This window comes from Tamandua tetradactyla, chromosome 3 (genome assembly GCF_023851605.1).
Source record: "Tamandua tetradactyla isolate mTamTet1 chromosome 3, mTamTet1.pri, whole genome shotgun sequence".
Taxonomy (NCBI): domain Eukaryota; kingdom Metazoa; phylum Chordata; class Mammalia; order Pilosa; family Myrmecophagidae; genus Tamandua; species Tamandua tetradactyla.
This window is the reverse complement of record NC_135329.1, coordinates 88,599,602-88,612,552: the sequence shown is the minus strand read 5'-3', so window position 1 is coordinate 88,612,552 and position 12,951 is coordinate 88,599,602. Positions and strand designations below refer to the sequence as shown.

Below are 12,951 nucleotides of genomic sequence, written 5' to 3'. Positions count from 1 at the left end.
GGCTGTGTTGATTGTGAATTTGCAGACTAGTTGGGGAGACAGACAGTAAACAGATCATTATTCAACAGGGGGGTGAATGTTAACACAGAGGTAAACGCACACAACAAACCCAACCTGGCTCAGGAGGGCAGGGATGGGGGGTTGATACAGCAAGGCAGACAAGGCCTCACAATAATGTGCTGTCTAGGTAGAACTTAACATCTACAAGACCAGCTTTGCAGAAAGGCTTTTTGCAAAATCTTTAGCCTTCCTTTCCCACATTTTCACCAATCTTGACACTGCATTCCTTTGAGAGAATGTCTCCATCAGTGTGTGTTTGATTTTGAGATGTGCAAGGCTGCAAGGTGGTATCAGAGATCTAAATAAGAAGCAAAGGATGGCTCAAGGGGCCACCTTCACTCTTCATTCATTCTTTAATTGTTTGTATCCAATTTATCCTCTTCAATTGTTTCCTTTAAAGCCAAACTCAATTTACCTGCATTGAAGAAACGTGAAACTAAGGCAATCACTCTCTCTAACCCTTATTGACCACATACTGTGCACCAAGCAGTTTTTTGACCTCTGTCTCACTGCCTTTCTTTAACATCTGTTAAGGCTCAGGTACAGCAGAAAGCAAAAGGCTTCCAGCTCTGAGTTACATGAATACTGCTTCCTGGGGGCTTCTTATACCAAGGATGTCTTTCCACTGGGAATTAAAGACTGAGGAGGGAATGGTCCAGGATGGTACTCAATCATTATGTTTCTGATCACTCAGATCTAGCAACTGATGACTTTGTCAGTCACATATGTCCTGCCTGGGAGGACTCCAGAATAGCAGGGTTCTGAGAAGGGAGGAAAGGTCTGCTATGTAAAAGCTCTAACTGCTTCAAGGAGACCCTGCTTCTCCTCAACCTCCATTTATAATTCACTTCTCCACTTCAGTCAGATTTAGAAACTTCACATGTGAAACAAAACATACAAGAAAATATACCCAGTAGGACATAATGGTGACAAATTTTGCCTTTGGAGTCAGATTGTCTTTATTTTCTGGGAAACTTAAGCAAATCACTTACATTTCTCTGAATTTTTTTTTCTTGCAAATTCAATGGGAATACGAATTATGCCTTTCTCATAGGGCCATTTTGAGAATAAAATTGAGAGAATCCACTTAGCACTTAGCACAGAGCCAGGAACAGAGATAACACTCCTATACTGCTGATACTTCCTTCTCTCCCTCTTTTGATCATTATACTGCCACATCTGCTGTCATCACTATCATCACCATCACCACCATCACCTTCATCACCATCAGCACCTCCATCAACAACTTGATATCATTTTTCCTGACCAGCTGTCCCCTGGCTTCCTCCATAGGGCAGATTGTTGTAAGAGGCAGAAAGGATAGCAGAAGGCTTTGAGTCTTGTTGGCGGGGGCCTTAGACTGGATTCCTGGCATGGCAGCTTGCAGCTATGTCTCCTTGGGCAAAGGTACTCCAAGTTTTGGAGCTCCATTTATTTATTCATTTATCTTAAATCACATTATACATTAAAGCTTGTGTTATGTGTATTGATGAGACAACATTGAAGGGAGGGTGTTAGACTTCCAAAGACATGGGTTTTCTCCCAGCCAGAGCGGAGGTGCCCATTGTCTGCAGGTATTCAGGAAGATACTGCTAAAATCAGAATAGTTGCAAAGAGCCCAGAACATAAATTATGATGCAGTTTTTTTCAGATCAGCATAGTTGGCCCAGGCCCCTATTGTATTTCCTGAATTATTAAAGAAAAGAATAACTGGACTATACACATGCACACACACAAAGACACAAATGCACACACACAGACGTTTGGAACAATGGTAGATCCTCAGTATTTAGCAGTTGCTATTATTAATGATCATTTCAATGCTGTGGGGATTTCAATGGAAGTACTCTCTATTGTGCTTTGTATTATAATCATGTCTCCCATTCATTCAAGATAGACATGTGCCCCAAACCCTCAGATAACTTCCTTCGTCCATCCTCCTGTTTTCCTCTCTTTTTTCAGCTCCTTCTGAGATCACATTTGCCATCGATGTTGGGAATGGCCCATTGGAGCTCACAGTCCAGTCTCCTTCTCTGCTGAATGACAACCAATGGCACTATGTCCGGGCTGAGAGGAACCTCAAGGAGACCTCGCTTCAGGTGGACAGCCTCCCAAGGAGTGTCAGGAAGACTTCAGAAGAGGGCCATTACCGATTGCAGCTCAACACCCAGTTGTTTGTAGGTAGGGGATATGTTGAGGTGCCCTTCCACTGAGGCCACCATGTGACCAGGTCCATGAGAACTGCTCTTTCATTTTAGGCCTGGGAGAGTATTAAAATATGCCACAAGGCATTTATAGTCATGAATTTAATTTCATAAAGTCTTCCTTTCTGACCTCATTAGAATTGCACTATGAAATAATGACCCCTCTTAGCAAATTTCAAGGTGGTCTCAGAGTCTACATCTTCTTCCTTAGTATTTGTTACCTTCAGATGTCCAGGGACCCTTCTATTTTCCAATTTTCTAATCAAAATCTATTCTTAGGAGATGTGTGCTAGCAGCCTCCTAAAAGTGTAGTCTTAATAGGTGCAGTCTTAATATGTGTAGATTCCAAAACAGAGGGCAACTGTCCTAATAATATATAGCTCCTAAAAGAAATAAAAAATTTGCAACAACAAAAAAGTATCTAGCTCCTGATAATTACTGATCACAGGGTAGTGGAATCTGTTGTGCCAGTCTGAGAGATTTTCATCCACAGTAATGTGGTGGGGGGTAGAAGGATTCCAGGGGGCTTCTCGGATAACTGCCTGACACACTCACAGTTGGTGACTGCTTTACTGCTTGCAAAGAAAATCTTCCTTGATCACCAAACAGACATTTTTCCATGAGTCTTTCCCTGTAAGATTTGGAATTAGCCTTCAACCAGATTGTTTCCCTGAATGGCTACATCTGGTGGTAGAGACTGGAGTTATCAGACCTTCAGTGAATCACTCCACACACAATTATCAAGCATGTATTAGGCCCCTTGTTGTATGGTGGAGATTGGAAGATGGATTGTACAAGGTCACTGCTCTCAGAGAGAGGGAGAGAGACAGACTACAGACAGAAGAAACACAGACATCATTTCAACCACATTACCCCAATGGGAAAGTTCAAATTGAGATCTTTATGTAGAAATAATTTTTTTTGAAAGTTACTTGAACAGGTATTGTGAAGCTTTAAAATACAAAAATAGAGCCACAAATGTTAGAGATATTTTAATTATCAAAGCCGAGAGGCTGTTCCTATATGGAACTTGTTCGGGGGCTTAGAACAGTGACATAAATTAGTGCCAAAATTTAACTATCCATCCATGTTTAACTTTCTTTCCTCATTTATTTTTACCAGACTTTCATATCACATAGCTCCACTGGTGGTAATGAAATGCCATCACAATTAATGGGTGTTTTTACTTCCTTTAAATTTGAATTGTATATCTTTTAACTTAGGGGAAAAAAGTCACTAAAGGCAAATCCCCTAAAAGAAAGGAATAACAATATATGAGAATGTCACAGTTTCTCTTCTCAAGTATTTTTGTATTCATCTGTCAAGGTTTGCATTTCCATCAGAGACTAACATATAAATGATTAAAATCATTTTTATGATTACAAGTCATTTACTTATTTAATAATCTATGTAGGTGATATCATTTACTATTAAAATATTTTTAAAATGTGTAGTGCTGTTTTAATTTTATTTAAACAGCATTTTATTTCTTTCTGGAAGCTTGCTCATTATCCAGATTTAGTACCATTTTTGGCAGAATACAAATATTTTGCAATTTTCATAAATTATATCCCACGTCAAAGTTTGATTTATTATCAAGCAGTATTTATGAATCCTTCTCTCTGAAAGGTGTATATACAGATGGAATTTTAAAAATCCTTCCACGCAAATTTTGTGTAGCCTTGAAATTATCATATGGCCTGAATATGTGATAAAAGTTGTGCAAGTCAAAAGGGAAAAGAGACAGCTGTGTTTCAAGGCTAGTTTTAATCTGCAGACATTTCCATTAAATTGATCACAAATCTAATGGGTTGTAAGAGCTTGTCGATGTGTCTGGAGCATATCGCATTGGAGCTGGAACTAAGGTCAGCTGCGGTGAGAGCACCTGTTTCTGTTATGTTTCTCTCCACTAAGTCCTATCTTGGATGTTACTAAGCTTTATTGAATTTGTCTTAATGTGCTTGAATAAAAAAAAAAAAACATCGTTGGAAGTCATTTCAGGCTGATGGTTAGAATTTTGCTGCTAAGTGTTCAGCGATATGCCCATTTACAGATGCCAGGTGCCAAAAATGCTGAAGTCCCAACATTTCCATTTTTTAAATTCCAATTGTTGAAAAAAAGAATCTTCTTAGCTTTAGCAGCCAAACTGAAGAATTGCATCTCCTATCATTCAGATATTTAGAGACCCTGGATATTTATATTTTCTAGGCAGGAAAATACATCATTTGCATGTACTTTTTTACTGTGATAGATTGAGTGAGGCGTTACTTAAATATTAATTTGGATATGTCTGTCTAGATACCCTTGGCTATTGAAGGATCTTTCAATCACGGCATTGAGCATCCTTTAGCATTGTCGTCACTTGCCTTGCTGCCGTGGTCATGAGTGTTTCCTGAATACCAGAAACAGGTTGAAGTTTATCAACTAGGATGCACCTTTAAGCACTGGCCCCATCACGGGAATGTGACAGATTGAAGTGTTGATTCATGATGCATGCTGGATTCTCAGAATTGGTATTTTAACTGCAGGCTATTTTATCAGCATCGCTGTTAGGGTTCTCAGTAGCTGTGCTGTTTCATTGGTTACATTTCTTTAACAGACTGAGAGGAAGTACAAAGCAGAGATTCTGAAATGAATGGTGCATGCCTGTGGTAGTTACCCTGTTGGACCTTCTGGTTGGATCCCCCCTTCTGCTTTGCTTTCTCTCTGATATGCCCTACAATATTGTGTGGGGCAAGAAGTGTCCAAGCATTCACACCTTCCTGTGCCTGGAAGTGCAATGAAGAAAGCTGGGTAGGCATCCAGTTCAGTGGGCAATAGGCCATGATATCCTAGTAGAAAGATAGTCTATGTGTTCTCATCATCTTTATCTATAAAATGAAAATGAAAAGTTTAAAGGATGGATAGCTGATCTTTATGACCTGATGACTTGCAATCTGCAAATACATATCAAGAATGACAAACATTTATCTTCCCAAGCCTTTGTGTATCTATTGGCAAGGAAAATATCTCGTTCCTCCCAGACTTGACATACCATCTTTCCAAATATCCTGCAGATGTACATGGACACTTTGTGAAGACAAGGGAGGGACTGTGAGTCTCATTGTGTGATTTTACTTGCTGCTTACTTTCCTTTCCCTCATGGACCCATTTTTCCTGGTCCAGCTTCTATATTTGTATATTTCAATTTATATAAATAAATTGAAGTTGCTCCCAATTTGCAATCACCAGCGTGAGAAATCATGAAGTTTGAAGGGGCCCACCAAAACTCCTGCTCCTGCTTGCAGGCTAGTAAGGAATTGTTATGCTTATTTTCATGTGAAGCCTGTCAAACTCAGTATGGTCAATGTGAAACCAAGCAAAGCACTAGAGGGGCTCAGTGCTAATTTTAAATTTATGTGCTGCCATTTTTTAAGTTCCCAATCTGTAACATAAAGCAACCACTCAGATAAAGTCCACAGAGTCTCTTTGCGGAATAACCACTTATATAATCACATGAGGATGGCTTACTTGAAGCAGCCCAGTAGGATTCTCCATTTGAGCAGATGCAGAGATGTCTCACAGAATAAAAGGAGGCCCACAATCTTTTACATTTAAAAAAGATATTGAAAAAAACACCTTTGAGCACCTTTATTATGTAAAGCCATTGTGCATGAAGGAGGATACTTATCATTATGACTATAGTGGGAAAAAAATCAAAGGAATGATCGTCAGCATTATATAAAGTTCTGATTATGATGTAAAATCTATCAAAACTTTATTTTTCTTACTTAAATCATAGGTCACGTATATTTAATCATTTTTCATTAGGAAAAGTTTATTATATGATTTCTGATGAGCCCTATAATAAGTAAATAAGGGTTTTTTTAAATTCATCTATGAAGTTGATAAAAGAACTTGGACCACTAGCCCAGGCAAGTTTTTGGGGTGCTTTCCTTCATTGCTGCATAGCAAGCACCTGGAAGAGCTCAAGCAGCCACTTCTTGAATGAAAGAAAAAGTGTTAAAACCTGGCTCTTTATGCGTTTTCCTTTCGTAACAGCACTGCTCCACAAAATCAGATTCTTGGAGTTTGAAAGTAGTCTGGAAAAACATTGACTCTGTACTTGCATTTAAAATAGAAACAATTAAACTGCACCCCTTCAGAAAATTTTTTTCTCTTCTTAAAGCTGTTGAGTTTTGGATACATTGAACCCATCCTAACAGCCCATTTTTGTGTTTTCTTCCCCCTAATATTCAAGAAATTTCAAAATATCTTCATCTACAACCTCTTCTTCTGTAATTGTAGCTCATTTAATCATATCTGGGTTTCCTTTGAATTAATAATATGCATGTGAAGCAGAATGGACGGTTTTCTTGTTTGGTTTGATTTTTTTTGCCTTTGGCAAAACATATCACAAGTTACACCACCTTTTTATAAAGGAGAAGGCAGTATGTCATCATTTTCTCATACAAGCCAGGGAAAGTGACCCTGAGATTTAGACCACAGGAAAACTCGTGTCAGAATCAGTAATTCTGTTTCCCCCGACAGTACCTGCTGTCTGCAATTTTTTAACTCATGAAAGGAAAAAAAAAGAGAGAATAATACCATTTATGTAGAGCTGGGACGGTAATTGCACAAACTCAAACCAGATCTGTCTGGAAAATATAAAGGTACACGTTGAATCTTCAGAGAACGGATCTGAGGGACAATGGAGAGGTGAGGAGGTAGTTGTGTGTTTTCCAAAGCCGAGATATCATTGAACTAATGTGAAAGGAACATGCAGAGAAGCCACAGGAAAAGTCCTGGTGGGAGAAGAGCAAACTGTATGAGGAATACGGTTGCCGAAACACTGTTTTCTGCTCAGTGAACTCACTTCGGTTCTTCCAAATCTTTGGTGACAAAGCATGTACTTCAGTGAGGCGGTGAGCAATCCTCTGGGTTGAGTGATGGATGGAAGATATAATCAAAGCCCACCAAAGAGCAGGCCATGGCGGCTCAGCAGGCAGAGTTCTCACCTGCCATGCCAGAGACCCAGGTTCAAGTACCAGTACCTGCCCATGCAAAAAACAAAACAAAACACCCCAGAGCGTTATTGCCAGATTTGTAGTCTGTTCTCATTCTTTTACTTAGTTTCTTCTGATCTGGATTGGCTACCAAGCCTTTTGAGTAGGAAGGTCAATTTTACAGAGGAAGTAAGAAATGTCATATTTTAATTCAGCTTCCTGCTTCACCATCCTGCCTTGGGCTGAACAGTGAGGAGTGAGTCTCAGGCCCGTGAACTGCATTCAAGGAAGTTCAGGGACCTGTGGGAAACTCTGGGGTGATTGACCCAGATCTACGTCAAGGAGGGCCTTATGGTCCCAGCCATTGGAAATGCTGTCAGCAGATGGTCTTCCCCTGTCTGTCCCTTTAGGGTCTATACTTCAGCTGCAATGGGCAACTGCAAGGGCAAGGGCATGTCCTTTCCAATGTATTCCATATCTAGTGACCAATGAGGTGAGGATCTAAAGGGCCAGCCATGTATACCTATGAATGTTTATTTTAAATTAATTTTCTCAAGCAAACTTTATTCTTTATCCCTCTCAAGTCTTAGCCATAAAACAATGCCCCCTCCTGCCCTGCATCCTTATACTAAAGGCTCTATAGAGACTGATGGGTTCTTTGGCGTCTAATCCACAACATTTTGCGTCACTCTACTTTGACAGTCTTATATTTCAAACTAGAATGGACTCCTCCCCACCCTTCCCCACCAATCTACCTGGAAGATTCTTTTTCATTGATGATATAGATTTCAATGATTCAGATTAACTGCCTTTTCCCAGGGGAATCTATTCTGGTACTCCTCACTCCTCCTTCCACCCCTTTCTTTTGGCTGCCACTGTGCCAGTAATACCTTTATAAGTACACTGATAATGCTGTGTTCTAATTGCCTGGTTACTTCCTCTCTCATGGTGATTCCCTTGTGGGGAGGCATAATGTCTAATTTCTTTTCATATCTTGGGTACTTAGTGCAAGTTCTCTGGTATATGTAGTATTCAATAAAATATCCAGTACGTTAATGAAGGTATAATGAAGGCATAGATTCAAATGGTGACTCTTTCACTTCCTAGCTTTATGGCTTTAGGCAATTCACTTACCTTCCCTGATATCTGCTGACTGGGCTTAATAACTAATACCTCACAAACAGTTGCAAAGATTGAGAGTGGCAGTGGATATTTTTATGTCTCATTTAGGATCTCCTAGTGAGGGTTAGTAAATAATAGTTGTAGGCAAAGGACTCTTTCAAATGGACAGTGATTTGTAGCCCCACCTCAGCGAGATAAAAGGCTTTTTTTTAAAGAAAAAAATTGTGTTTTCGCTTAGAGCAGTTACAGGTTTACCAAAAAATCTTGCAGAAATTACAAAGTTTCCATATACTACCTCTCTACCCACAGTTTTTCCTATTATTAACATTTTTCATTAGTGTGGTAACTTTGTTAGAATTGGTGAAACAATATTATTATATTATTTACTATAGTCCATAGATAATATTAGGACTTATTCTATGAGTTATACAGTCCTATGGTTTTTTTAACATGCTGTGTTTTGGTAATATGTATATAACCTACGTTACCCATTTTAATCAATTTCAAGTAGGCACTTCAGTGATGTAAATTACTTTCACAATATTGTGCTACCATCATCATCATCCATTATTAACACTTTTCCATTTGCCCCAAACAGAAACTTTGTACTAAATATGCATTAGGCACTTTTTACCTTGGAATTGGAGGGATTTAATATTGAATGGACACTTTCAACTGGTTTTGTAGTCTCAGGGTGAAGGATACTGCCCCGCATAGGCTTTTATTCCTTTTTCCCCCAAACAAGCAAAATTGCCCTCATATGTCAGCATACTGATGTTTATTCTAGTTTCCTAGGGTTGCTATATTGAAGAACCCCAAACTTGGCACCTTAAAAACAGAAATGTATTTGTCTTCCATTTCTAGAGGCTAGAAGTTTCAATTCAAGGTACCCTCAGGGTCATACTTCTCTGAAGCCTCCAAGGAAGGATCCTTTTTTGCCTCTTCCTTGGCATTCCATAACTTGTAGCCCCCAATCTCTCCTCCTCTTATAAGAGCATGAATCCGCTGACCTTCCTCCAGTATGACCCACCTTAACCAATTACATCTTCAGTGCATCTATTTCCCAATAAGATCAGCTTCTGCAAACTAGGGACTATAGCTTCAGCTTATTCCCTGGGGCGGGTGGGGAGGGGACACAGTTCAATCCACAACAATGCATGACACCTTAAAATCTGGATGGAAGGCTTTTTAAAAGGGAAAGCTGCAAGTGCTGTTTCCTTAGCAACCATCTCCAGAGGAATGGTATTTTCATAACCACATCTTCAAATTCTCATCTGGCACATTATATGGTTGTTGTGGAGGTGTTATCGCCAGATTCGTGTTTCTCTCTTCCTCTGCTCAGTAAAGACGGCCTTAATTTTGAGATAATCCCATCAGAACTGGTAGTGGAGAATGTGCCCAGAACAGAGAAGGCTGCTCCATTTGTGATTTAATGATACCTTTAGATTCACGAAATGATCTGAAAGTCAACCACTACAAGCCAACAAGTATGCAGAATAGCTCGGTCTGAGAAGTCATGATTTCTTCTCAGTTACTGTCCTTTTCTTGAGTTTGTGATGATTAAGGCAACAGGAAAAAAAAAAAACAAATTCTGTGTGTGTGTGTGTGTTTTAATTTGTCAGTTAAAGGGATTTTTTAAACAAAATTTGTTATTCATTCTTCCCAGAGATAATCTGAAATATGGTGCTTTAGTTTTCTACTACTTTCTTGTCTAAAGACCCTTTAAAGACCAATGGGTTCTTCACAGTTGAATTTGCATCATTTTGCCGAGTGAAGGTGAAGCACTAGGAGTTGTCCCATCCCCCACACTTTTACTTGTTGCTCTGTGCTCTTGCTCCTTTTTTCTTTATTCTGCACACTCCTATTCTGACATAATTTGGCCAGCAAGTACTTTCTGTATGCACGTTCTGCTCTCAGCCCTGGGCTAAGCAGTGGGGACAGGAAGATAAATAAGCAGCATTGGCTATTTAAGGAGTACAGGCTTTGAGGGATAATAGATTTAAAAGGAATCCTTATAATGGGTGTATGGGCAAACATCCCAGCGGGCATGAGCAGGACAGAGGGGAGGTGGCCCCTGACTTTACTTGGAGCTTCCATTGCTCACTCATGCTGCAGCAATTTCCTGCTTCTTTCTTCCATAAGCTGGGAAAATAAGGTTAATATGAAAATTAGTAGATTATCTAAGGGAATCAGCCTTTGGAACACAGTCTGGAACTCGGATGCACATTCAGTTATAGGAAGCAAATTATTTCTCTTGGTTTTTCCAATCACTGATTCGTTCAGATGTCCCTGAACCCATCCTTAGGCAGGTCTGCAGGGGCACCACTAATGCCCAAATTCCTTAGGACTCCAGAGAAACCAGTGTTTCCTTGCCCTTCTGCTCACTCAGTCATCTCCTGGTGAACATTCTCTTACATAGCCCCAGGGACACTGTTCTCCCTGGCTTCCTCTGCACTGCTACAGACTCCTGCAACTTGCTCTGAATTTACCTTCAATAGTAGAATGGTGCCACTCTCAGCTATAGGCACAGCTATCATCTGTTTTCCATTCCTCACCCTGGTCTTATAAACCTTTGTTCCCAAGGACCCCTTCTCTCAGCGCCTTTCATCCCCCAATCCTTCCTGGGGAATTAATTCTGCAAATAGTTGCCCCTGGGGACTGCTGTCAGGATTAGGTGGGCAAAAGCCAGATTTGATGCAAGATGCTTGTTGCTCACCTAACCAACCACAGACAGGAAATAGTCCCTGTCCTACAGGATCCCCCCTACCCTCAAACCTCTAATAGCAGAATGGAGAGTAACAGGCCACTTTTATACACACATACACACACACACAGAGAAGTTTCTGCTCCTTTTTTACAGCACCTCCATTATTTCAGAGTCCTAAAAGTCTGCAAACCCCCTTTCATCCAAAAGGTAGTGTATTATGTGCTTTCTCTGATTCCATGCTATTTTATCCTTTTTTTTCTTCATTCTTCTTTTTTATCCCCTTCTCTTCTTCAATGCCACTTGTTACCTGCCTCTTGATTCCTGACAATCATATCACTTCATGGTAACTGCATCTCTGTAGGAAAACAAGGATGACAATGTGTACAGCTCATTTCATGCTTACTAGTATGACTGAGGTCATCTGGATATTTGAGTATATTATTATTATTATTATTACTTGGCCCAGTCAAAGTATGCTGTAGGACAACCACGTTTTCTATCGTAGGTTTATATTTTCTAATAAGAAACAAATTTTAATTGATACCAGTATCATGTGATAAAATATAACCTCGATAATGGTGAAATGATGAGTCTCAGGTATACAGAAATTCAACCTATGTCAGAGATTTTATTTAAGCCACTAATTAAAGAGAGAACAAGCAAGATGCTATGTTCAAAAAACATCCAAAAAACTAAAGAATTTATAGGAATTTAACAACAGTGAAAATGTTAAGATAAATATATATGTTTATATAAAACTAGTTCATGTCCAAAGAGCTATCATTGGAGTTATCTGTCACACTGGACAGACATTATTTGCCTCTTCACTGGTCAAACTTGCTTTATTTCCAAGTGTCAGATAATTTTTCAGATAACAGAGAATTGCTATTCAAATCTGATGATTTCATGCTGTATTTTCTGTTGTTCCATCAACAACAGGAATTTGTTGTTCCTGCAAGCAGGAATGAGAAATAGCTCTCTAGTGACCATTGCATAATTGCATCAAAATCAAGAAGTGTCCACAGAATGACTCCTGAGAACTGCTAAGACCCTGGCCTGATCTTGCAACTTTCCTTTTATTGATAACTGATACATCAGTACAGAACATTCACCCCTTCCCCCATCTTTGAGCTTGGGGACTGCATCCTTGTTCTGTTGGAAGTTGGCGAGCAACAACTATCTTGTAAGTTTCAGATTAAAGCATGGGAAGAGAGCAGTTACACTCAGTCTGGCTTTCTCTAACATAGCAATGGCAATAGAATCCATTGACCCCAAAGACATAAAGGAATTTAGGGTGTAGGAGGAGCTTGGTGGTTAGAGTTTCTCTTATAGGCTCCTGATGCATCTCAGGGTACCCTGGATTCACCGTAAGGCCAGGTGACACTATGAGTAAGAAGAAATTCTTAAGTCTTATCCCTGTAGGCTTTTCCTTTGCTACTTTTTTTCTTTGAATGAATCTGCTGTGGAGCCCCTGGAGGGATACTCTTGGCAGGGCCACTCTAGAGAAAGGTAATCAGGGTGATTTCCAGGGGTTCAGCTATCCAGGGAGTCCTGGCACTGCTGCCCCCCTGGGAAAGGACTCAGCCTGGCCGCCAGCCAGAAAGGAGCTAGACCCTCAAGTGGATTCAGCAGATCTGGAACTCGTTCACATCTAGTTGCTACTTCAAGGATGACAACAATCCCTCCTCTAGAGCCTTTTGTAACATTTCTTTTTTAAGGATGTTTCTTGGTAGTAATTTTACCCGATTTCATCTCCAAAATCATCGGCAAAAGAGAGCCCAGTGAGTTGTGGCTTGGCTCTCACCTTAAGTCAGGATGGTCTTCTTGGTGAAAATCGTATCCTGTGGTTGTTCCAGACAACAGTTGGGAGGAT

The 12,951-nt window shown here is 39.9% G+C and overlaps 1 protein-coding gene across 5 annotated transcripts in view; it reads left to right on the top strand.

Moving 5' to 3' along the window:
* CNTNAP5 (contactin associated protein family member 5) overlaps positions 1–12,951 on the top strand; it is an 818,968-nt gene that overhangs the window by 689,335 nt on the left and 116,682 nt on the right. For all 5 annotated transcript variants that reach the window (XM_077153509.1, XM_077153505.1, XM_077153506.1 and 2 more), the window contains one exon: positions 2,023–2,241. In XM_077153509.1, coding sequence (XP_077009624.1) covers positions 2,023–2,241 — 219 coding nt within the window. The remainder of the gene's footprint in view (positions 1–2,022; positions 2,242–12,951) is intronic.